We start from the raw sequence: 27,441 nt of genomic DNA, 5'->3' as shown, positions 1-27,441 counted from the left end.
TCGGCACGCTGCATTGAGCAGCCGCGTTCAGTTTTTAATTGTAGTGTCTGTTCTTTTACTGAACTAAATGATTTATTTATTACTATACAAAAAAAAAAAAGACGGTGGGGGTCGGTGCCGTGGTGGGCAAGTGACGTAACCAGTGTTGCGGCTTAACACCGGTATCACCGTCAGCACCGTCTATCGCGGCAAGCCTAAAGACCATGTGTCAGACTGATGTTGAACATGAATGTGTGTTGAATATGCAGTTTCACAAGTGACCCGTGGGGAGCAGCATGCACAAACACTTTTCTTATCACTGATACTCTTATGACGGTCAGTGATAATGATATCGATACTGAAAACAGGACGACTGACCTTTACAGATGACTGATTTTTATAATCAAATGACTTCGTGCTGAAATGTTTGCAGGTAGCATTTGGGTAGGGCTTAAATGACATTCCTGACAGTGGTAAAAGGACAGTAGTAGTTTCCACAGCACACTAACCTCCTCACTAACAGGCTCAGACGAGCGGCTGATGGCTGACATCGGCTGCGGCTCGTCGGTGGACTCGTCAAGCTCGTTATCTGTGTACGCGCCGCCCTCATCCGCTGTATCCTCGTAATCGCTGGTCAGACGGCTGTCCATGCTCAGGTAGTCCGCGCTCATGGCCGACAGGTACGACATACGGTCATCATGGAGATCCAAGTCCTCCTCAGACCCATCAAGCTGAAACGATATACAGAAAACCCCTGATGATGTGTAATTTCACTTGTAAATTAAGACTGGCAAGGCATTAACATATTTAGTAAATCTTCTTTGCTTAAGGAGATAAAGAACTATGAAACAAAGCAGTTGTGTATAATTGTTATGTATAAATGCTGACCTTGCTTTCACAGACCCAGACAGCTTTATCTTGTTGCTCTCGTATGGCATCCTTGAGACTTCCATACCAGGCATCATGGGAAGAGCTCAGATCAATGGTAGCTGGACAAGGAAGCGTAATTTAGACATTTATAACTTTATTTATTTTTTAAGGAATATAATTTTTTATCATTTTATTTTTTATTTTTCTTCTATAATTGTATTTTAATTCTGAGAGTAAACCTCTGTTGTGTAGCACTTTGTTGGCCAAAAACAATAATAATAAAAAATAGATACATTTTCATTTGAGTACATTTTAAAATATGAATTGAATTATTACTGCATTGAATTGAATTGCAATTGAATGTTTTATGCATTCGTTTGATTACCTCTATTTTTGATAATTAAAAAAACTGTATTAATTCATAAATCCAGAAAAATTAAACATACTACCCAGAATGACTGAAAAATGTAAATATTTTATAGGGCACCATTTTTGTAAAAATGTTAATAAATTCAGTTGTTAAAGTTTCATGAATTCAATTGATTAGACATGCTTTATGATTAATAAAGTGTAATTAAACCATTAAAACGCAATGATGACAAAAAAAAGGAAAACATGCAATTTGGAAAAAATAAAACTCATTTCATGGTGCCCTATCTTGTCTTAAACTTGTAATAAATTGTTATTAAATGGAATTAATTAGACCTAACATTTAATTGAACCATCAACATAGAAAAAAAAAAAAAAAAAAAAAGCAAAAAACTGAATCTGGAAAAATAAAACGGAAAACACAGAATTTGAAAAAAAGAAATAAAATTTTTATTAAATAAATAAATAAGAACTTGAGAAAGAATAAAATGGATCTTATATGGTTGTAATTTCTACATTATCTGAGGAAAGACTCATCAGACTAACCAGTGAACAGGTGGGAGCAGGTTTTCCGCAGTTTAACTGCTTGTTCGTAAAGCTTGCGTGAACTGCGGCTAGAGCTGGGAGCCAGGCGGTTTCTCATGGTCTTCACTGCCTGCTTACTGTCTGGGTTGAGGAAAATGACGATGGGATACCACTGGGTGTAGTTTAGGGTGTCTACAGCCTTCGGGGTGACATCGAGCAGAGCGTGTCGATCCTAGGAACGAGAAAAGAATATTCTTAGATATTTATGAATTGTTGTTATGTACACACATTCAGAAGGGTGATTGTGGGCTGTTTACCTGCTCGATGATCTGACGGATAATATTCAGTCTCACAACACCAGACGACTTCTCTGAGCCCGCGTCTTTCGGTTCTGTCTCTGTCATGGGAAAAACACAGATCAAACCTTTCATGCACACATACACATCACTATATCTGAAGAGATCTTTCATAAAAGTTGTGAATGGCTTACTTGCTATGATAAACTCATCTGGAAGATCATTGCCAAGTTTTTCATTGGCCGCATCTGAAATAGGGCCGAATATTACGACAGGTCTTCTGAACCCAGCTGGTGGGGGAGAGATAAAAGACTTAGTATATAAACATGTCAAGTTTCTCAACTAAAATGACATAAAACAAAACAAAAAAAATTATATTGAAAAAAAATTATGTTTTTTAAATGTATTAAAAACAACAAAAACTGAGTGTCTCAAATAATCAACACTAAATTAATAAAAAAAAAAATGGATTAAACAAAATACGTTTTAATAACTAAAAAAATGTAAAAATTCATAAAATGCAAATATTCATAAATAAAAGGCCTGTATAAATTAACAAAAAACATGACAGGTGAAACTTCGTTTCTTTTATTTTCTTCATTTCAAATTTCAAAAGATTTTTTAAAAATATTTGTATTTATTATTTTCCTTTATTTAGTCCCAAAACATTCAAATGCATTTTTAAACCGAATATTAGGTAAAGGAATGCATGATGGGTGTACCTTCCCGCAGCACCACTCTCTCGTAGGCTGGGAAGCGTGTAGTGATGGGTGTAGCGCTCAGATCCTCTCTGCTCTTGCGAAGGTCTTTTTTCTTGGCTGCTCTTTGACCTCTCAGCCTCCAGAAATCTCCTCTGTCATTGGCAGTGCCTTTCTGTGCATTCTGAACATTCGCCATCTGCTCAGCTCTGATAGTATGCAAATAACATGATCACACAAACACCTAACAAAATAATGTGCTTTTAATGTCAACATGAAATGGCAGACTAGGTGATGTCAGCAAATGTCATTTCAGAAGGTCAGTTTTGATTCATGTTGACTTTAAGAGAACTTTTCCTCCTAGTAATACTAAATAAATGCAATTAAACTAATTCATAAAGTGAAGACATCTGCAGTGTGAGCCACTGTGTATTTCAGGTCGAATCACACGAGTCTCACCGGCTCTTGCTGGGTATGATGCCTTTCTCCAGGAGCTGATTGTCTTTGTCCATGCGGATGGCGAGCCAGTTACCCAGCTTTCCGTCATACAGGGTGTCCACCACTTTAAATATCTCTCCTCTGGAGAAGGTCAAGCTCTGAGGAAGCTCTTTCTCATATTCAAAATGAGTTCTGATGAAGAAGTTATCACCTCGTCCAGATGCCAGGATGTCTTTATACACTAAAATAAAACAAATCAGAGTCATCAGACAAAAAATGAAATTTAATTTAAAATAACTACTTTCTATTTGAATATATATATTTTAAAATGTAAGTTATTCCAGTGATGCAAAGCAGAATTTTCAGCATCATTACTCCAGCCTTACTGACCCTAAACTTTTGAACAGTTATGTACATTAATCTTTTGTATATTATTCTATTGTGTGTTTTGAAGTACCATCAGGTTTGCTTTGAGACAGGATGGTCACATCCTCTCCTTTGGGAATCTCTAGTAAATAGAGGATTGCGTCTTCCCGGACCATTCCTCTAAAATCCATATTATTCACCTGCAAGGAAAGAAAAACACAAATTACCACTTGACAATGTGGGAAAATGTATGACGGATTAAGCCACATAATATTAAAATGCAGAGCCAGTGATGTTGCACCTTCACAATCTGGTCTCCAGTGCGGAGTCCCTCTATCTCGGCAGGACTGTCCTCCTGAACGCCCGCGATAAAAATGCCCACATCGTTTCCTCCAGCAAGACGCAGGCCAACACTTTCGCCCTTCTGGAAGCGCACCATCATAGTGTTGGGGCTGTGGAAGATTTTTCATTAGAACCACAAAGTTGTCTAAATATAGTCAGTAGCAATAATCAGGATCCAAGCACATGATCCTTTATAACAGGAAAGTCTGAGTCAATCCAGTACAAACCCGTATATTTCCTGGTCCTCCAGACTGGGCCGCAGGGGAACATTTGGCAGAGGCTTGGCTTTCACTGGAACACTTTTTGGAGCAGCATTTACCACAGGAGCTGTATAAAAAAACAACGCACATCATCTGTTGCTTCTATTCTTCTGATTCTACAATTATGAGATCGAGGAAGTCTTGGAGTAATGCATTACATAATTTCATTTCCATTAACCCACTGTGGTGTAGAGGAACTGTGGTACCTGGAGACTCGCTGCGAGGCTCTTCCTTCTCTACAGGCGGAGGCGGGAGCTCCACCGGCGCTGCTCTGAACGGAGTCGGCATCGCTCCCATTTTAGCCAGTCTGTTAGGAGGCGCATCTCTACCAACAGAAGAAAATAACTTACGCCCTCTGCACTGGTTTTTCCGTTGAATGTGCTCTTAGTTCATTTGGAAAATCATCCTATCATGCTTCTGCTTCTTTCTTATCAGGTTTCTGATTAAGTTATATATTTGGCTGTTTTCTAGTTTTATTAGTTGAATCAAACATAAATGTGCTTTTTGTTTAATATTGTCACCAAAATAGAGTTCCTCATTGTTTTATGCTCTGATTATTAACTAAATTATTTAATATGAAAATGATCACCCTCTGAAATGTTAATTTGGCTAATGTAAATAATTTCTGCTAGTAACTTATAGCATCGCTATTTGTTTTAAAGGGTAGTTTGACTGTAGTTTAAATAGCATATAAATTATTAACTTTTAACTTGGCAAGCTAGTTAATTAGTAATTAACCAGCTACTTGGTAACACTTTACAATAAGTCCCATTAGTTAATGCATCAACTAACATTAAGTAACAATGAGCAACACATTTGTTAAAGCATTTATACATTTTTAATGTTAGTTAATATAAATACAACTGTTCATCGCTAGTTCATGTTAGCTCAGGTCCATTAAATAATATTAACAAATACAACTTTTGAATTTATTAATGTAATTAGCTAAGATAATAAATGCTTTCGAATTTTTTATTGTTAGTTCTATGTTAATTAACGAATGTAGCCTTATTGTAAAGTGTTACAGTAACTCCAATGTTTGGAAACTATAATTGGTGACAGTTGAAGTCTGAGGGTACGGCAGTGTATTACCTGTTTTTGTCCTGCAGTCTCTCATTAGAGGAGTGTGAGGAGAGGTCAGAGTGATGACTCCGCCGGTCCTCCTGAGGAGAATAGGAGCGGTACGACTCGATCTCTGAGATATCTGCAACACACAGTACATGTCAGCATCACTAGAACAAGACACATGCTTTGAGGCACCATTTATATCTGCAGTGCAAACCTGAGAAATATAACACCAGCTACTAATTAAAACCAAATTTGTTTTCCATCATTCTTATATCTTACATTATTTAATCTAAAAACCAATACAGATTTTCAGAAGAACATGAACAAACAACTTGCAAAACATAGGACAAGTCTCGCTAGAGCTTATACAATGACATTTTTCATAAACTTTGGATTATGGGTAGGGTTTATGTAATCCTCTCAAAGCCAAAAGCTTTTTCTCTCCAATCCAATGACAGTACAGCAGTTAAAAAAAAAAGTAAAGAGGTCAGAGGTCACCTAGAGATTACGGCTGGGTTTTGCCAAATACCTCACGATATCATACATCTCTTTACACGTGTCACGAGGTAATTATACATACACAAACAATATTCAATCAAACAATAATTAATATCAATTATTGTTTATTAAACATTTTAATTAAATGAAATATATTGATGCAAAAATTTTAAGTACTGATGCTATTTAGTGAAAAAAAATAATATTGATATGACTGTATTGGCAGCCATAACAGAACTTAGAATCATCCTAAAATAAAAAAACAAGGTTTCTCACACACGCAGATAAATGGAAACTGTGTACACAAATGTTTGTTCAATCAAATGCTCATTTAGAATGGGAATGTCCCTCCCCTAACAGCAACAACAAACAGAAAATCACTTCACTTCGATATGTCCCACTCCAACTTTCTGATTTTAATCAACAACGGCATTTGTAAAGCCACTTAAAGATGGCTTTAATTCAATCAGAAATATTGTGATTGATCATCCGCAAGTGTGTTTTTTTGATCCACTCACCATCCATTTCTGAGTCGCTGTCTGCCATAGGTGGGACTCGGATGAGCACCTGACTGCGATCCCTCTGCACCACCAGCTGCAGTTTCCCACGAGACTTCTCAATCAGCTTCCCTGCGTCGCTCAGAGACAGGTTCTCTGTGACCGTACCGTTAATCTGACACACCAAATTAAGCATCAATAAATAACTTATAAAGTACAACAAATCTGAGAAGAAAAAAAAACATTTAAAAACTTCCATTCAAAAGTTTGTAATTTTTTGATTTATTCTTTAAGGACCTGATGATCAAAACACCTCTGTAGTTACACCACAGTGTTTGTTTGTGTCTGTGTGTGTGTGTCCATGTTTTTCTATCCAGGTGGGGACTTAAACCTGAATCCACACTGACTCATGGGGACTTGTGACCCATGGGGAAACAAGCTTATAAATCATACAGAATAAGTTTTTTGAGAACTTAAAAATGCAGAAAGTTTTCTGTGAGGGGTAGGTTTAGGTGTTGGGTTGGTGTAGGAATACTGTTTTCAACACCGATAATGATCAGAAAAGTTTCTCGAGTAACAAATCATATTAGAATGATTTCTGAAGGATCACGTGACTAGGGCTGTCAAAATGGCTGAAAAACTAAATTCGAATTTTTTACTTAAATATGATCAAAATTCGAATTATATTCGAATTTAAAATGCATATTTCAGTTAGGGTTGAAGAAAAGCTTTTGGCTTCTCTCCTGAGGCCACAAGAGGGCGCATCGAGCAAAATATTACTAATGCATGTTTATTCAAAGCAATAAAATAACATAACTATCTGTGTAAAAAAGTGCATAATGTTTAAAATAATGTTTATAAACCAATTATAATTAAGTTGCTTAAACAACTATAAACAAAACAGCATCATCAGTGCTCCAGACTTATTCTTCCCAGTGGTCACTCTTTTGCGACTAACTTTCTCAGTTGGTCGCATGAGCACATGATTTGGTCGCAAATGTTTTTTTGTTTGTTTGTTTTGGGTTTTTTTTTTTTTGCTACAACATGGGATTAATTAATGCATGCTGATTAACTTTTAGCATAGTTTATAGTTGTATGGAAACGAAAGAGGTTAACGTTCAACTTGTTCTTTTTCATTAGTAGTATAATTTGTGATTTGAATTTTGTGAACGGGAGATCCTCTTTTGCTGATATAAGCCGCAGGCTTCGGATGCTTTCGGTTTTGAATTTGCAATCTTGTTGTCACGTTTTACAAGAAAAGATAATTGTCTGTTTTGCTTACATCTATACCTTTCACTTTTTAAGACTAAAACAAAAGATGGATTCATTGTTATTCTTAATTAAAAAGCACAACAACAAAACAGTAAGATGCAATGACAAGCTTACAAAACGTTTAACAAAAATGAATAAGATGAGGCATGGCATACACCACATGCTGAATTATATACAGACTAATAAATTACAGACCGTTTAGCAAACACTGAAGAATCAAACAAAGAATAAATAAAAGAGAGCCTCCATAGCATATCGTGAGGTAAACCGCAAAGATAACGCAAATGAAAACAAAAAGAAAAGTAAGACTAAACTTGCTGTCGGTGACAGTGATTGCATGTTTTTTTCTCCCCCACAAGAATACCAACATGTTCACCTTTGGTTTAAGAAACGGTCTTTTACTTTACTTTAGCATGAAAACCATCCATGGTTTCCTCAATATTCGCGTCATTTTTGCCGCGTGCACCTTCGCGCTCGTGCTGACGCTGTGAGTATAAACCAGGCTCTACACTGAGCGCGGCGCAATTCAAACGAGTAGCGTGGTTTCGTTATGCTTTCAGTTTCGTTTGATGTTTCTCACATGCAACAGAAATGGCAGCGCTTATGAGTTAAACAACGCGGTGGTCGCGCTCACAAAATTTAGCCGCCCAGGCAGAAGAAATTGGGTCGCAGTCTGGAGCCCTGAGATGTATGTATGCATAGTTTAATACAAAGGGCTGAAAGCCAATCACACAGAGTACATTTTTCATTTAAAAACACGAGTTGCAGTGGGATGGGGGAAAAAAACATGAGGCTCTCTTGTGCTAGACGCAAGTGCAACGGTGATAGATGTCCCTCTAGAAAATGCGCGAAATATTCGTTCTGTGTGAACGGCTTGGTTTCAGTTTTGACGTAAACAAGATCTTCTCGGCATTGATGTTCTCTTTTCCCACAATATTTGTAATTAACAACGCAGCAGCGCCGCATCTAGTGGCTTTAACTGGATAGGTTAACAAAAACATTAAAATGCAATGACTTTACATCGTCATCGCATCTCGTGCACCACTGATAAGGCTGCCTCCTTAACGCACCCCTAAAATTCGAATGCAACGTTTTTGCATTCGAATGAGGATTTTTATTTTAAATTCGACGAATATTCGAAATTCAATTTTTTTTTTTGACAGCCCTACACGTGACGCTGAAGACAGGAGTAATGATGCTGAAAATTCAGCTTTGATCACAGAAATAAATTATATATTTTTTAAATAAATTCATATAGAAAACAGTTATTTTAAATTGTAATAACATTTCACAATATTACTGTTTTACTGTATTTTTAATCCAATAAATGCAGCCTTGCAGGTGAGCATTAAAAAGTTGCTTGGTGAGCAAAAACATCAAAAAACAAAAAAAGTTATTTCAGTGCAAAACACATTGCCACAGTGCAAAGGCACTGCAGTGTGGTTGCTAAGTTGTTCTGAGTGCTGATGTGAATGGTTGCCATGGAATTGCTATACGGTTGTGGGTTGCTTCTAGAGCTTTGCTATGAAGCTGCTAAGGTTTTGTGGGTGGTTGCTAGGGCATTGCTATGTGGTTGCTAAGGTGTTCTGAGTGGTTAAGACGTACTTTCAGAATGATGTCACCTTCCTGTAGTTTGCATTCTTTGGATGCCAGGCCTGTGCTCGTCATCTCTTTGATGAACAGCTGACTGCCAAGACGAAGGCCATATTCTGGATAGATGTGAGAAAACATCATGTTAGTGGTTTGGCTGAAGGTCGAAACTGGAAACAGATAAATGAAGGTGGTACGTATCTACCGTCATTGGGGCGGTTCTTTAGAAGAGTAACATTGAGCGGCTTCTCCAAGGGTTCGTGTCGTTGTGGTGGTGGTGAGGGCGAGTGATCCAGCCGGTCTCGACTGCTACTCCTCCTCATGGATTCATCCTGGCGCGGATCCAACCTCCTGCGCTCGTGGTCGCTGGCTAAATTCTCTCTGCTGAATCCCAGAGCTGGTTCTGGCCTGTACCGCGTATCAGGACTATGTGATCTGTCCAGCGTACGATCGCTGCGGTAATGTCTGTCTGGACTCCGCTCTCTGTCCAGGTTGTGTTCGCTGCGATAGCGTCGGTCTGGACTGTAGTTGCGGTCCAGCGTGCGATCGCTTCGGTAGCGGCGGTCCGGACTGTGGTCTCGATCCAGGTTGTGGTCACTTTGGCAACGGCGGTCGGGGCTGCGCTCGTGGTCCAGCATTCGGCCGCGGCTGCCGTCTCGTCTGTACTGTCTGTCAGGGCTCACGCCGCGCTCCATACTCCTCCTGCGACTGCGCTCATAGTCACGATCGTGATCATCCATGTAGCCGCGGTCGCGCTCCAGACTCGCGTCAGGATCAGGGTAGCTGCGGCCGCTGTAGACGCTGCGCCGGTCGTGATCATAGTCGTAGTCGTCATTGTAGTCGCCGCTGAAGACACGGTTGTCTGGGGACGGCCCACGTTTGATCACGCTGACGGGAATTTTTCTTGATCTCTTTACCGTCTGATGAAGGATGGGGACAAAAATGAAATCACTCATTCATTAAACTCTGATTTCACCTGCCAGTGATTTACAAACATGGCCAAAAAAATGCTTGATCGAAATAATTCAAAAGGTTACACTCACGATTTTGGCTACTTTGCCACATTTGCGGAGAGTCTGCACTGCAAAGGTGTGTTGGACACCGTCCATGGGCACATTGTTGACCTGGATCACTCTGTCATTTTCACTGTACCACATCATGAAAGACTGTTAGAAAATGTCTCTACATTTGAGAAAATGGCTTCAAATCCTTCCAACAGTTGAGGAATTATCAGAAGTACCAGCATTTTGGTGCTGACATTAAAGTCTATATTAAAATTCGAATAACAAATAAAATCTTTAATAATTGATAGTGTTGGCAGACAGCAAATGAAAAGCAATGCAATGCAATAAAATAAAACTTTATTTGTATTTTTGATATTTGGGTTTATTTGTCAATTGCTTATAACTAGTTTCTTGCATCTCTATTACTGACTGTTTACTGTGTGAAATATTTTTGAAATACTTGAAGGATACATGCCAGTTTCATTTAAATTTCTTTTGTCAATTTTAAATAAAAAGCAATATAATATATATACTTTCATATATAAAAATATATAATTTACATATTTATCTTGTCAAATAGAATTAGTGCATTGATTAGAATATTCACTTTAGGATTACAAATCTTTTAAAAAAGGTTGGGATGTGTTTAATATTGTTTCATAGCTTACAATAGCAAGCCATCTGCAGGACCCCCTTGCAGCACATCGGAAACAACAATTAACGTTTCTCCATTTTCTTCGTTTGGGTTGTCCCGCCCTCCAGACACAGCAATGCCAAAGCCCATCTTGGAGTCCTATAAATAGGTAAAGAATCTTTTGCATGAATCCGTAGTAGTGGTCGACCGATATGGGTTTTTTGACAGCCGATGCCGATATCTTGGAAAGCAGGGTGGCCGATGGCCGATATAAAGCCGATATAATTTTATTTATTTTAATTAATATTTAAGAAATTTGAAATCATTTGAAAATGGATTAAAAAATAAATTTGTAAAATAAACATACTTATAGGCTACTTTAGATGACAAAGCATTTTTCACAAATAAATATTTAATAAAAATATAATTAAAAAGGAAGAGCCATTCAAAGATTTGTTTAAATGATGTAAATGCGTATTTGCTGAATGCTGACGGCAAACGAGAAAGTATTATAATGTTTGCCTTTCTATTACTAATAATATAAAAGCAATCGTTATAATACTTTTTGTATACATTTTAATTCCTTTGTTTAACAGTTCTATCGGATTATTAGACAGACTTCTATCCGTATTAGACAGAACTGTTAAGGACGACGGCGAGCAAGAGGGAGAATGTGAGCACTGTGTGTTCAGGCGCTGCCGTTCTCAGCGCCGTCAAAATAAAAGTCCCGACTCGAACGCATCGGCCAAACAGAAAAACTTATCGGCCAATGCCGATATTTGAAAAATGCCAAATATCGGCCGATATATCGGTCGTACACTACTCCGTAGTAGCCATTTATTCATTTACAACAATAAAACACTTTAAATTCATGCAGATGTACAGGCAGCAATGACTAATTAACAAGTTAACCTGGAATTACATTTTCCTGCCTTTGGATGTAACAGTTATATCATCAAAACAAATATTACAAATTTATGTGTGATACAGTTCACCAAGAGGATGAAGCGATGATATGTTTTCTGCTGAGAGACAGCAGTGGTGGAAGATGTATGACAGTGTGCCCTACCGTTCAAAAGTATGGGGTCAGATTTTTAATGTTTGCAAAAGATGTCTCTTATGCTCACCAACAATGCAAAAGTCTTTACTGTAATTTCTGATAAATTGAATGCATCCTTGCTAAATGAAAGTATTCTTTTTTTTTTTTTTCTAAACAAAATATATCTCACCAACCCCAAACCTTTGAACGGTAGTGTACCTGCCCCTGCACTCAGATTGCACAAGAAATCTAATGCTAGAGGTGCAGAAATGACACACTTCACTTTCAAGGGGAAAACAAATCCTATAAAAACACAAGAATGTAAAGAATTTAATGAGAAACCAATAAGCAGGAACAGTACTTTAGCTCTCGAAATAAACATAGGGTGAAGTACTCACCCGCTGTAGGGTCACAGTGTACTGCTCCCACACAGTCTCCTCCATGATTGGGTTCTGAAACAGTACGAGCAGGTTTATATCTAGGACAGTGATGGACAGAGTCAAGTTACAGCAGATATCAGTGATCTCCTGAGCAAAATCTGCAGCGTGGTGCTGCCACAGTGAAAAAGTATACGAGTGTTTCTCTTCCAACCCATTTACATGAGCTCATCTGATTACTCAATGGAACGACTGAACTGCAGATCTGAAATATGTCTATATATTAAACCAGAAATGAATAAAACAAAAGAATTAAGAGATCTACAAGAATGAGCAATTTCATTAAAAAACTGACATCATATGTGGACTGCTAAAAAAACCTTAAACTTAAATGATTAACAAATGTATGGCATTTAAAATAAAAAGTCTACGTTATTTGAAAGTAATTATTTTAAAAGGAAGCCTAGTCATTGAGTTAAACACTATAAACATGGCCTTCAGGATCAGTCTGAGAGCCACGTGAAACGCCTCTAGTTACCTCTTCATCCACCTGTGCGAACGCTGGGTGATTATGATTGTTGCTCTTTAATCTTCTCAACTAAATATGAATCCCAGTGTTGCCCTAAATAATTCTCAACTCAGAGTCCACAACTCGCACAACCGATGCCTTTTAGCATTTCACGTATAAATGATTCCAATTTGTTGGTTTTCGTCACACCGTTACTGCACTAGTTAAATCAAACTAAACACTGCGACACCTTTAAGGCAATCATGCGCTCCTCATGTCATCATAATACATGCTTGCACCTCACTGATCATGTAATATCCATGGGTGTCACTGTTTTAAAAAGTGGTGAATGTCACAAATGAAAAGATTTAGGCTAGTGTTTGAGGTTATACACAAATAATCTATCATGATCTTTTACCATTTTGATATGTCTAAAGTTCATTTAAACCGCAACTTCAACAGTTTACTGACAAAAAAGAAATTCAGTGTACTATGTTCTCACTGATTTGATTCTCAATGATCAATTCGAGAGCTCAAATGATCTTCAGCATTTTTAGGTCAGTGGATTTAATGTCAGACATGACCCTGGTCTAGAGGTAATGTTTTAGTTGGAAAGCACAGGATTTGGGGTTCTATACTGCCCTACTTTGTATAATCTAAAAGTAATCTTTTTTTAAATTTTTATATGCTTTTTATTTCATGAATAAATCAAAATTGCAACTGTGGAAAACTGAGAATGGACAACCACAACAACAAAACAAATAGGCTATAACAAATTCCAGCACTGGATCACCACTTATTTTAGCACAAATTAACAAAATGAAAAATCCTGCTCAAAAATGTAACATTATTCCACATTATTTGATAAACCTTTGCTGTGAACAATATCAAAAAGTGGTGGGGAAAAAATCAGTCATGGGAAAAAGTTTGGAAACATGTTCCACTTGTTGCCACCGTAAACTATAAATATATATATTGCAACAGCACACTGAGCAATTGTTACACTTTGAAAGCAATTTTGTAACTTTTGCTAAACCTTGAACTCTACTCTCTTGAATTTCTACATCAAATTATAAAATGCATCAGTGCATGAAATGCAATAAAAATGTGTATTGCAATATCTCATACTGACAATAAAAATGCAACAAATCAATTAGGAAATGTAATAATTGTAATAACTATAATAATAACTAAAATTTCACTTTTTTCTTATGAAATATGACTCATTTCCAGTTGTCAAAATCCAACGCTACAGTAAATATCCTTCCATATATATTTTTTTTGACAATAGTTATGAATTTTACCAATATAAACAAAATATTACACTGCCACAATGTACTGCATTGTTTAGTAAAGAATCCCTAAAGAGTTTCCTACCCATACTTGCACTGCTACCAAACACTATGCCACTCCGTCTAATCAACCTACAGTATTGCATGCTGACAGCGGTTGAAAAGCCATTCAACAAAAACTTCACACTTCACCCAAACTGCGTAAGACATTAACAGGTGAAGTTGTACAGCGAAAGAACAGAAAGCGTGCTTACGATGCCCTGGAGGATGCGAATGGCCTTGATGGTGTGCGCCCATTTCCTGTGCAGCGAGAGGACCGTCTTCATGTTTTCACCTCTCCCGTAAACACAGAGTCTCTGGGCCAAAGCACATCACCTCTGGGCACAATGCATCTGTCTGCCTTTGACGTAAGACTGATGCCGCTGGCCTACATTCTGTGCAAATCCCACTGTCCACAGCGACCCACGGCAGCCGCGACGCAAAAAAAAACAAAAAAACCCCGGGGCAGGCGAGACGCTGTCTACTGCTGAGCTATTAATTTAAAATTCCATTTCAATTCATCAAATGATACGGCTCTATCTGGGTTGACATTAAAAGCTCTTTGCGGGTTACGGAAGGCAAGTGGCACCTTCAGAATGCCGATGCTTTTGGATTGGGATTTCTTTCTGCAACATGAGCTTCTGAACGTGCAAGAGGGACTGGTAGATCAGCAGTGATTTCATCGCATTTTAATTATAATTCAGAAGGATTATGGATTATGAATAATATATAATAAATATATTATTATATTTGAAGCACCTAAGTGCCATTATTTTCTAATTTGCGAAAACCGTATAGAATTGAATGCCATAAGTGCTATATTAGTAAATTGTGCAGTACTAAACATCATAAACGTTCTTTGATCTATAATAGTTTTCTAACTCAAATCTTATCCAAGACAGGATTAACGTGTGGCATATGAGCTGCCCTCAATTCTCTTTACTGAGATGAACAGAACAGATTACTGACGAATGATGTCAAATAATAGATTTCTCACTGTAACTAAGCTTGTATCATTGCGTTTTGTACAACAGCAGGTCTCTGAGCTCTCAGTCCAACACCACAACAACAGACTGACGAAGGCAACCTTGTACAACCTTGTTGTAATGGATGAATTGGAGTGGAAAAAATAAGCATACATTTGTGTTATTGCATAGTTTTGCTGATGATGATTTTTTATGGTTGAACAATTAAGAATGAGTATGTTTTGACTTGGTACTATAAACTACCGTTCAAAAGTTTGGGGCCTGCAGCATGTTTAAAAGTCTCTTATGCTCACTGAGGCTGCATTTATTGAATAAAAAAAAATACAATAAAATATTGTAAAATTAAATTTATTCCTGTGATCAAAGCTGAATTTTCAGCATCATTACTCCAGTCTTCAGTGTCACGTGATCCTTCAGAAATCATTCTAATATGCTGATTTACTGCTCAAAAAACATTTCTTATTATCAATGTCATATTTTTGTGAAAACCATGCATTTAAAAAAATATATTACTGATCTCTTTACTGTCACCTTCAATTAATTTAATGAATCCTTGTTGAATAAAAAAAACCCCAAACTTTTGAATGGTAGTGTATACAGGTGCATCTCAATAAATTAGAATGTTGAAGTATTCTAATTTGTTGAGATAGTGAATTGGTGGGTTTTTGTTAAATGTGAGCCAAAATCATCACAATTAAAAGAACCAAAGACTTAAACTACTTCAGTCTGTGTGCATTGAATTTATTTAATACACGAGTTTCACAATTTGAGTTGAATTACTGAAATAAATGAACTTTTCCACGACATTCTAATTTATTGAGATGCACCTGTATATACTCAATGAGACAATCCAATCCAAGTCAATCCAAAAGCCAAATCTTTACACTTTCACATTATAAATACACTTCATTAAATAAATTACTTGGGGTTACAGCATGAAATGATGATGATGACAGAATCAAGAATTTCTCATCAATAAAATTTCAAAAAAGTAACTTTGCAATTTGGCAAATTAAATGAGAAATTGACTACTTTTTTAACAAGTGCTCTCCAAGCCACAGAAATACAAAATGAAGTCAGCCAGTGTCAACTTTGTCCAATAGAGCCATGCAATTTCCAAGCAAAAACCAACTCATGAGGACCAATGAGCAATCCCAGCAGATATAAGTTATTGAAAAGGTCAGCACAAGGAAACCATCAATGACTGTGTTCAAAAACAACCGGGAATCTGCCCAGAACCGACCATGCAATAAATAAATAAATAAATAAAAATGTGACTGCTGCAGCCAGGAAGAACAACAAGACAACCTTTAAAAACATAGGACTTTTGCAGAAAGGAGACAAGAAGATATCTACAGTGCAAGACAAGTCAACAACTTAGAGAAACACTGTCTGGTCTTGTGACAGCAAGTATTTTTGAGCTGTGATACTAAACACCTCTAACAGGTAAGCATGGTGCTGACAGCATCATACTGGCAGGATATTACTGTGCGACAAGAATAGAAAACAACAGAAGCAAACATCTTCAATTTACATACATAATCTAACTACTACAATAGGGTGCATTCTTTTTGTTTTTATAGACACTGTAGCCATCAGAAAACATACTGAAAATTGTTGAGCCATCAGAAAACACTGAACCGTATGCGGTCTGCTGTTAGACAGAACAGAACAGAACAGACAGCAGCAGCAGCAGACAGAATTCCCTCTGCATTATAGATAAGCAGCTTTAGCTGTCTGTGTCCCTCAAAAAGACTGAAATCACTCAACGACGGCTTTCAATCCAAGTCCCATCATTTATGTTTCTAATAAAACACATAAAAAGTCTAATTTCAGATGATGCATATGAGACTTACTGTATGATGAACATTATGTAAAAAACACAGGTTTGGGTAAAGGAGTGTAAACATGGAAGAGGAGAAAAACAAGCTCTTCTGAGCTGCTCTGCTCTCCACGTGCGGTTTGGTGTAATAACAGAAAGACTAATTTGCAAGAAAATTATATAGAATTAAGTTCAGATACAGTAACAGCTATAATAATACCATATTATGAAGTGTTGTAGGTTGTGACAGATTCTGATGTTGGACTGGTGCGGTGGTCCCTCTGCTGGTGACACTTTAAACAAATGTCTCCGCAATTACTTTTTTTACTTTCAATAATAATTATGATTATAAACAATATTAAACAATTAATAAAACACACATTAGCTTTCCTGCGCTTACAGAAGCAAATGTTCCCTAAAGCTGTTTGTGCAAAACATATAATAGAATATTAATGAAAATAGTCCTCCAGTATATACTTGATTTATGAAAAACAGTCGTAGTGCTTCACTATATTTAATTAGTCGGTTTAAATATTTGATAGTATCTTTTATTCGTTAAATGTCCCCAGCGAAGAAAAACAGTTTTACGTACGTTTTATACGTAACGTAACGTGTTATATTCACGTTAAGATAATTATCTCCATAGATATCGGATTATAGGAAGTAGGTGGTCGTTCATGTAAGGTATACAGTAACAGAAGCAAGTGTGCACCTCAGAAAACAGAGTTTAAGTTAAAACGAGAAATTAGCATAAGCGAATAAGCGAACAGTTACTCACACGACAATAGTCCTTAACATTTCTACTCAGAACGAGCCGCCTCTCCACAACAACGGGCATCTCGCAAACTGCACTAGGGCTAAACTTTAAAATAAAGATATTTACTTGAAATAAAGAGATTAATAGTTTATGGTGAGTAAATAAAACGTATAGCTAATAATTCCGAAACCTCGGAAGAGCGACAACACAAGCGCCTAAACATTTAAACGATTGTACTGTAAATCCCGAACGTACTAATAAATCAGTGGGGGCGTTAATGATAGCCAGTGTATTTTAACCTCTATTGAATGTGCAACACTTTTTTTTTTACCTCTTTCTTCACATTACATTGACTGTACCTTGCCGCCATACGTGGATAAATGTGATTTGAGGAATTAAACAACAAGCAATGCTGCATTTCTTTTACAGCGTACCCTATGAGGTACAATGGACGGTTCCAAAATACCGGCGAAGGCTTAGCTCATGAATATCAATTAGGACGCGCTGGCATTGCTTAGCAACCTTACTGAAGCTTCCAGACCCTACGTTCCAGACACGCAACGTACGTAATTAATATTCATAAGTCAAGTCTTCCCCACTGTAGGATGGGAAAATCTCTCCAATGGTTAAAACGTGTGGAATTCCAAACTCCCTAAAGCCCTGCTCGGAAGAGATTAGTTTAACTTGGAGATGTAGGGTAAGGTAATAACTATCAGAGCCTTTTTGTGATTTTAATCTTGTCCGAATCGGACCGTAATTTTTATTATTGTAGCGTCTTTGCTATAAAGTAACACCTCGTTTATCTGGTTCTCGAGCTTCTGAAATGGGCGCTGGACACACAGAAGACCCATGCAAATGAAAGGAGGGGCTTCACAACTTATTCAGAGAGATAATACTGGCTGTTGCGAACGTGTAGCATGCTTTCCTCCGGCATTTTATCAAGCTGTCGCTTCAAACGCTTTATTTAAAAGATTCAGCATAATAAATTAAAATAAGCACACTAAGTGGGGGAACTGGAGGTTTATATTTCGCAACGGCCCTAAAAGGCTCCCCAAACGAGCGCATTAACAGCAAACAAGCAAATATAGATGCTCCAACAACCGTTTAAATTCATTCAGTGACTGTTTAGTGTAAAATACAGCTTTTACTTTACTTACAATCTCCATCAAAGGCTGGAACTGACTGTTAATATGCAACATAACTTCACATTAAAAAGAAAGACCACACTGGACAAAAAAGTACCATAGTACTACCCAGGCGTAGCCATCATTTCAGAAGTGAGGGGGACAGAAATGTTATTATGCGAACACACTTGCCCGAAAAAGTGCGGGGGACGAATTTACGTGATATTAAAAGTGGGGGGGACACGTCCCCCACGTAATCTACGCCCCTGGTACTACCATACAAAGTGAAATTTGAACTACATTTAATGTCACATGACTGTGGTAATTTCTCTCTCTCTCTTAAACACACACACAGAGAAAGAGAGACATTGGTGCATTTAAAAGACTCCAGGAAATCAAAATGTTTACATTTCATATTAGTAACATACATAATATAACTTTTCTACATATACTAGAAACAAATTAAACACTGTTTCTGTCTATTTTATGTAACAGGGTGGATATGCCTGAGAAACCATGTCAAAAATAACAAATTAATGTCAAATCAGGGAAGAACTCAATTTTAAACTTCCTCTTAAAAATATATGGATGTCAGTTCCTCTTCATAATTTTTGAGGTAAGTAGAGAAATTAAAAAGAAAAAGGTTTATATTCGAAAGCAACAACATTCATTTAGTGTGAATGGCAAACTAATTTTATATTTTGGAATAATAAATAAGATAAAAATACTATAAGATAAACATAATTAAAAGATCAATATAATTAGTATATATACACAGTATAAATTATAAAAATACCATCACATAAAATAATGTTTTTTTGTTGTTGTTGTCGTTTTTGTTTGTTTTTTAAATAAAACCTAATATAATTTAATTTATTTAAACTCGCAAAACATATAATAGCATATTTTAGTTTGGTGCATTATGTGTATATATCAATCCCAACTTATTGTTTGAATACAAAATACATGTCAACACGGAAAAATCTTTAATAATAATCGCAATGTTTTCATGAGAAACTTTGTAGAGTGCAGTACCTGTAAAAGGGCTGGGTAGCTGGGAACAGAGAGGCGTCGCAGACACAAATACTGAGCTTCGTGGGTCAAGGAAAACCTTTTGGAGCGGCTTGACCGGAATAACTCTATCTGGTTGGACTGGTCACTGTAAAAATACATTTTTAGTTAATAACACTGATCACACACTTTTATTCGTCAACGACAACAAAAAATGTTAGTCTTTGAAAATCTCTCTATATGTAGCCGAGTAAAACTGAGCATGAACCATTATTTCTCACACAGCCCGAGTCTTAATCACATAAACACAAGTCAGTATGACAGTACAGTACTCGTTAGAAAGTTGATCTGTTAATAGCTAAAACATGTTTACTAAAAGTTTGTGTGTGCATGTAAATAAAATGTCCAACCCTGCAATTACACCTGATCATGCATGCTTTGTTGTAGCTCAGCCTGACAAGAAAATAGTCAGCCTAGCTTAACAAAAGTGCTTTGAGTACATAAAGAGACTGTATTATAATTCACAAAACACCTCAAAAGTATTGCAAGTGTAAGCACCTGCTCTGAATGGAGCACACTTGATCTCCTTGCCAAGAAACTTGTAATTATTAAAGGGATAGTTCACCCAAAAATGAAAATTAGGCTGCGTTTTACTCACCCCCGAGGCATCCTAGGTGTATATGACTTTCTTCTTTCAGACGAATCCAGTCGGAGTTACATTAAAAATTGTATTTGATCTTTCAAGCTGTTTAATGCCACTCAGCGAGTGTTGCATGCATCAGTCCAAAAGAACTGAAATAAAAAGTGCCCATCCATAAAAAAAATTGTCTCACATGGCTCCGGGGGGTGAACAAAGGCATTCTTTTTGTACTTCTAATTAGTGACCGTTGTTTTGTTTCGATCTCTCCGCTTCGCTTCCGCGTTCGTCACTTCTGAGCGGCGCTTGCACAAAGCTGACCTCATACGTCATCCGCCCAGAACTGCTTCTGTTTACAACAGTGAGCGCAAGCTACATTAAAGTGATTATTACGTGGTGAATATGGATATTTTTCTTACAAAAACGCATGGATTCGCTTAACTCTGACTGGATTCATCTGAAAGAAGAAAGTCATATACACCTAGGATGCCTCGGGGGTGAGTAAAACACAGCCTAATTTTCATTTTTGGGTGAACTACCCCTTTAACTGCACTGTTCAGCATAACTGCTCAGATGTGTTCATGAGATCTCTGCCAGAAAAGTAGCCAGCAGGAGTCACAAGCTAACTATTGTTTCAGTAATGCGAGTCCTCAGCTTCAAGAAACTGGAACAGCTAATTAAGAAAACTGCATTTCTGAATGACATTTCCTGATGAAAACTCACCACTGATGTCTGAGTCGGCCTAACTTTTCTTTGATAGTCTTGAGCCTAGATATGTCAGAGGGCCACACAAATACACTCTCCCCCAAAAAAAGGTACAAAAGCTGTCACTGGGGCCTTTCAGAAGGTACTAATATGCACAATTCAAGTACTAATTTTTACACTTTTGGTGCTTTTACTCTACTAATATATTCCTGTTTAGTACAAAGGTGACCCTTTTGAAAGGCACGCCAGTAACAGTTTTAATTCGTTTTTTTTCTGAGAGCCCAGGTCAAAACCACCGGCCTCTATGGCTGTGTCTGAAATACTCTCTGAGTAGGTACTTGTTTAAAGTACTTACTTCTCAACTGTTAAAAAGTATGTTCTGTATAGTATGAATAATTCTGTTGTACTACATCCACCATGTTGTTGTTGTCATGTGACCTATAGGTATATAGGTCTGCTTATCTGTCATGTATAAATCCTCTCCAGTGGCCTCATGGGATAGTTAAGGGTCCATCTGATGCACACTTCAGAATCTTTCCAGGGTCATGTCACACATAGAGCAACAATTATAGTACAGAATGAGCAACAATATACTCAAACACATCCATTAACAACACACCATACCAGCTACGCCTGTCATGATTGAACATCATCAAACATTAATTTCCCAGTTTTTCTCCCAAGTATCTTCTACATAACTCACCCCAAGGGTCTCCACAACCTCCGGCTGGGTGGCAGCAGCTCGCGCTTGTTGAGAGGCGCGATCCCGATGGCCGCTTGCATGATGGTGATGAATTTCTTGTACTTAATTTTAAAAGTTCTCTGGTTCTTCTCCGTTCCTTAGATCTACAGAGGCTCTCAGTGCCACTTAACCTCCCTGTTTACCAACTTTAACATCACCGACAAAGCTAAGTATAATCTCATTTAAAGCAGTAAGCAGTCATTTTTCTATTAGACCCATCATTGCACACACACTATCTGCATTACTGAATCGGTCCTGCTCTGTGGAATCTCATAGATGCCCATTTCGTTCTCCTCGTAGGACAAGAGAGGGAAAAAAAACAACGACCACGTTGGGCAGAGCGTCACTCTTACATAATTCTGGAGATCTCAAACATTAGTCTAATGAAAATGCTGTGAGGGGGGATAATTGTGGTACTAAGCCGTGACAGATCATGGATGCACCCTGGCCCGTTTCTCTGTAATCCCTCCGCCGCCGCTGGCTTAGCCTGCACCCATTATCACCCATCTGCCATCACCAATACATGCACACATATGTACACGATTTGTCTGTTCGCAAACACACCACCCTAGAGATGATTTTCACCGTGTTACTTTGGTGCAGGGATGGAGTAACCAGGCATCCAGGCCTATTCCTCCACCCAATGTGCGATGACATTATCATCCAGTGGTTTGCGCACTGGATTATGGGCAGGAGGAGATTGTGCTGCCAAAGTGCAGGGGCTCTAAAATCCCCTCCACACTCCAAATAACCTAAAGCCCCGCAAATTAAACTATTTTTAGGGTTGGCTTCACATGTACGTTCTGTCTGTGGGACATCTTTTGACAGGTCACGTTTCCACAGAGCAGCTCTGGTAAGGTCCGCTCAACTGTAAAAACTATTAAGATTCATCAGTTTAGACCTCAGACCAGAAACAGGATTATTCTGAGAGCACAGAGTGTGGTGTTGTGTGCTGGCAGACTAGCAGCAAAAGACCTGAGCTGCCATAATACAACACAGTAATAGACAACAAAAATGTGGGGGAAAAAACACTGTATAAAGACAATATTTGTAAAAGGTGATATCATATGATCTAAAAATAAAGAAATGTATATTATAGCCATTGCAATATAACTAACAATTTTTTTTAATCTAAAACATAATTATAAATAATATTAACATTTAATAAGATTTTTAATACATTTATCTTTTTTTTCAAAGAAATTAATTATATATAATTATATTATAAATCACAGAAATGAGAAGGGGTTGCAGAACTAATGACTTCAATATATATAATAGCCAAATAATATGCATATTAAAATAATTACAATATTCAGAATTATACAGAATTTAATACTGGCATGAAAACTTCACAAATATAATGGAAAAGCTCTCTCTCTCTCTCTCTCTCTCTCTATAGCCTATACAGTGCTGCTTGAAAGTTTGTGTACCCCTTGCAGAATCGGTGAAAACATGAGTAATTTTAACAAAATAAGAGAGATCATACAAAATGCATTTTATTTTTTATTTTGTAATGTCCTGAGTAAGATATTTTACATAAAAGATGTTTACATTTAGTCCACAAGACAAAAAAATAGCTGAAATAATTAAAATAACCCCATTCAAAAGTTTGGGAACCCTTGGTTCTTAATACTGTGTGTGGTTACCTTGATGATCAACGACTGTTTTCTGTTTTGTGATGGTTGTTCATGAGTCCCTTGTTTGTTCTGAACAGTTAAACTGAGCGCTGTTCTTCAGAATGAGAACTGTATAGACTGTATGATTTTGAGATCCATCTTTTCACACTGAGGACAATTGAGGGACTCAAACACAACTATTAAAAAAGGCTCAAACATTGACTGATGCTCCAGAAGGAAACACGATGCATTAAGAGCCAACTTTTGAACAGGACGAAGATGTCCCAATTTTTCTTATTTTGCTGAAATATAATTTTTGTCCATTTAGTACTGCCCTTCGGAAGGAACAGAAGATACTTGCATGTTTCCCGGAATACAAATTAAGTACAATTTACCTTGATCTTCAAATTCAAAAAGTTTTCACCCCCGGCTCTTAATGCATCGTGTTTCCTTCTGGAGCATCAGTAAAAACATTCACTGATGCTCCAGAAGGAAACACGATGCATTAAGAGCCGGGGGTGAAAACTTTTTGAATTTGAAGATCAAGGTAAATTGTACTTAATTTGTATTCCGGGAAACATGCAAGTATCTTCTGTTGCTTCCTAAGGGCAGTACTAAATGGAAAAAATCTATATTTCTACAAAATAAGAAAAATTTGGACATCTTCATCCTGTTTCAAAAGGCTCTTAATGCATCGTGTTTCCTTCTGGAGCATCAGTCAATAGTTTAACTGTTCAGAACAAACAAGGGACTCATGAACAACCATCACAAAACAGAAAACAGTCGTGCATCATCAAGGTAACCACACACAGTATTAAGAACCAAGGGTTCCCAAACTTTTGAATGGGGCTATTTTAATTATTTCAGCTATTTTTTTGTCTTGTGGACTAAATGTAAACATATTTTATGTAAAATATCTTACTCAGGACAGTACTAAATAAAAAATAACATGCATTTTGTAAATGCTATCTGAAGTATTTTTTGGTAAACTATAATAAAAAGTATAATAGCAACCTACTAGAGTAAACAAACATGAGTCTAAGCACCTTCCAATAACAACACAAACGAATCACATATAGGCATGTCTGTATACGTCTCCACAGCCACGGCTATCAATACACTTACATTAGACATAATAATAGCACTTTCACAATATCACTGCTGGTGTAACCACTTCACATTACAGCAGTTTAAGAGAAGCATTAAAGGCTTATTTAACAACACTGGCGAAATATACTTTTTGTGTGTGTGTGTAATATGTCAGGCCACTTAGAAAAGTAGAACAAAGAAGTGCACCTTTCATCAGCAACCCACACAATTTAAAGGGATAGTTCACCCCAAAACATATCCTGTCTTCGTTTACTCCCCTCCTGTTGTTCTGTGAAACATGAAAGACGACATTTAAAAAAATATATATTTTTCCATAAAATTATTTGATCACCAACATTCTAAAAAACGTTTAAATATTTGGAAGAATGTCGGTAACCAAAATAATTTTGTAACTAAATAATATTCTTAAAAATATAAATAACATTCTTTAATGTTCCACAGAAGAAAGAAAGTCATGCTGTTTTGGAAAAACATGAGGGTGCGTAAAGGATGGCCTAACTTTCATTTTTGGGTGAACTATCCTAAATAAGTGTCATTTATGCAGCACAGGTTTCACACCAAAGTTTAATACTAAGGATTAAGGGTTTGTATGAAACAAGATAATAGTCTAAAATCATGCATTACCAAGCACCACTAATAATAACTGAGAAATGCACCTGTAGTCATATCCTGCTGATACTGTGCTTCCAAACGGTTGACCTACATGAACAAATGAACTTTGTCCTCCACTCTGACACAATGTCAAATCTGCTCAGGCACGTCAGACTCGGTCCAAACATGAACAGATTCTGAAATACGCCTGAGGAACATTAAATAGCACCAGTATCAGAAGTGTTTCCTATTCTACGAAAAGCAGACACATCAAATAACATCTATTCAAAACCAGTCACATCCTGAACAGTATTTTTTAGAAGATACCAAAAATGTTCCAGTATTAGTAACACCATGAAATAATAAGACTCTTAATATCTAGAAACTTTTGCAAGGCTTGTCAGAATAGACTTAGATTTCTCCGAGAACACTCATCTAATGAATTTTACCGCATAAAGTTCAGAAAATCCCTAAAGTCGGCTCTAGTGGATTAAAGGGGTCATATGATGCTGCTAAAAAGAACATTATTTTGTGTATTTGGTGTAATGAAATGTGTTTATGCGGTTTAAGGTTCAAAAAACACATTATTTTCCACATATTGTACATTATTGTTTCTCCTCTATGCCCCGCCTTTCTGAAACACGTCGATTTTTACAAAGCTCATCGGTCTGAAAAGCAAGGTGTGCTCTGACTGGCCAGCTATCCAGTGCGTTGTGATTGGCCGAATACCTCAAGCGTGTGACGGAAATGTTATGTCCCTACCATACTGTGATGCCTGCGGCAACCACTTGATGACTCCGCTTCGTCCACGATGAAAGCCGATCCGGCGATCGACAGCACGAAGTCGATATTTCCTCAGCAACCAGCACGGATTTGAGACTTTAGTCTTTGCAACTTTACAGATCTTCTTTATGCACCAAGAGCTTGTAACACTCCAAAGAGAAAGGAAAAATTGAAATCGCATCACATGACCCCTTTAAGAACTCAAATGCATTATGAAACCAGACGCAACAAAAGCGATTCACTATTTTTAGTCTACTGCTTCTGCTGTGCTCATCTTAAATGCAAGCAAACAACCTTATGTTTTAAACCTTGTATAAATGTCAGAAATTCACAGGTAAAGGATTTTGTGTATGCTTGTGCAATTTGACTATTCTCCAAGTCTTTTAATGCCTTTACGTAAGCGCTGCGTGGCAGTGTAAGCCGGGGTCTTTCTCATGTGTTCGGCTCACGCAGAATCACCTCTACATTATGCAATGCACATGTACTGCAGCCCTACTGACAGATGTATATTCAATCATCATATAAATCATGTCATATTTCAATCACACCTCAGACAGCGTCACTGAGTAAACATATGCATAACCCTGTAGTAATGTTATTCAACCAGCAGCACAGAAAGGGAAACACTGATGTCACCTGTCCCTTTCTAACCACTGCTGTCCTCATGTGAGTAACTCTGAGTCACTGTCCAAAACTACGAGTCCATCACATTCCACACCTGGACATGACGAATGACAGTAAGACACTGAACACAGAATAATGTTTCATGTACTACCAAATACAATTTCATTACAGTTCAGAGTTTGGAATAATTGAGATTTTATACTTTTTTTTTTCCTTTTGGTCACCACAGCTGCATTTATTTAATTCAAAATACAGTCAAAATAATTTTTATGCTGATTTGGTGCTTAATTTGATCAGTTACTATTGTTACTCTTATTATTAATTAATAATAATAGTTCTGATATTATGAATGTTGAAAACAGTTTTTCCTACTTCTGGAAAAACTACGTAACTTCCTACTTTCCTAAAGTTTACATACTTATTTTTATGTAAACTGCATAGGATCCTTTGATAAATAGTCATTTTAATTTGAGGATTCTTTGATAAATAGTAATTCTTTGAAATAAAAATCATTTGTAAGGCTATAAATCTTAATTACCCCCAAATTTATGAATGGTTGTGTATTACGGTTTACACAAAAATATTAAGTGGCAAAAATAAGAAGAAATGTTTCTTGAGCAGCAAATCATCATATCAGAATGATTTCTGAAGGATCATGCATGAAGACTGGAGTAATGATGCTGAAAATTCAGCTTTACATCACAGTAATAAAATTGCATTTTCTAAATATATTCAAACAGTTATTTAAAATTGTAATAATAATTCAAAAAATATTACAGTTTTTACTGGACTTTTAATCAAATAAATAAATACAGCCATGAACATAAGATACTTGAGCGAGAGAGAGAGCGCGTGAGAGAGAGAGAGAGAGAGAGAGAGAGAGAGAGAGAGACAGGGTCACATCACAGTGGAGTCAGCTGTCAGCTGTCTCCCTGGTGGTCTAGTGGTTTCCCTGGTGGTCTAGTGGTT

General features: G+C 37.1%; 1 protein-coding gene across 4 annotated transcripts in view; it reads right to left on the bottom strand.

The window, feature by feature from the left end:
• Positions 1–27,441, bottom strand: part of tjp2a (tight junction protein 2a (zona occludens 2)) — a 33,883-nt gene that overhangs the window by 4,366 nt on the left and 2,076 nt on the right. Inside the window, exons 1-20 of one of the 4 annotated variants that reach the window (XM_016508158.1) lie at positions 21,707–21,996; positions 19,686–19,809; positions 12,144–12,197; positions 10,741–10,865; positions 10,112–10,214; positions 9,274–9,988; positions 9,084–9,187; positions 6,228–6,381; positions 5,236–5,347; positions 4,350–4,468; positions 4,111–4,210; positions 3,843–3,993; positions 3,633–3,741; positions 3,197–3,416; positions 2,762–2,946; positions 2,234–2,329; positions 2,061–2,140; positions 1,765–1,975; positions 868–968; positions 489–710 (exon numbers count right to left, since the gene is read on the bottom strand). In XM_016508158.1, the coding sequence (XP_016363644.1) occupies positions 489–710; positions 868–968; positions 1,765–1,975; positions 2,061–2,140; positions 2,234–2,329; positions 2,762–2,946; positions 3,197–3,416; positions 3,633–3,741; positions 3,843–3,993; positions 4,111–4,210; positions 4,350–4,468; positions 5,236–5,347; positions 6,228–6,381; positions 9,084–9,187; positions 9,274–9,988; positions 10,112–10,214; positions 10,741–10,865; positions 12,144–12,197; positions 19,686–19,809; positions 21,707–21,786 (3,165 nt within the window). In that variant the 5' untranslated portion in view covers positions 21,787–21,996. Of the gene's footprint in view, positions 1–488; positions 711–867; positions 969–1,764; positions 1,976–2,060; positions 2,141–2,233; positions 2,330–2,761; positions 2,947–3,196; positions 3,417–3,632; positions 3,742–3,842; positions 3,994–4,110; positions 4,211–4,349; positions 4,469–5,235; positions 5,348–6,227; positions 6,382–9,083; positions 9,188–9,273; positions 9,989–10,111; positions 10,215–10,740; positions 10,866–12,143; positions 12,198–12,660; positions 12,679–14,176; positions 14,645–19,685; positions 19,810–21,706; positions 21,997–27,441 lie in introns of those variants that run through there. The other 3 variants (XM_016508160.1, XM_016508159.1, XM_016508161.1) reach the window with 3 other exon arrangements.

Source organism: Sinocyclocheilus anshuiensis, unplaced genomic scaffold, assembly GCF_001515605.1.
Source record: "Sinocyclocheilus anshuiensis isolate Anshui unplaced genomic scaffold, SAMN03320099.WGS_v1.1 scaffold95, whole genome shotgun sequence".
NCBI classification, from domain to species: domain Eukaryota; kingdom Metazoa; phylum Chordata; class Actinopteri; order Cypriniformes; family Cyprinidae; genus Sinocyclocheilus; species Sinocyclocheilus anshuiensis.
Note: the sequence above shows the minus strand (reverse complement) of the source record. Positions and strands in the feature narration are given on the sequence as shown.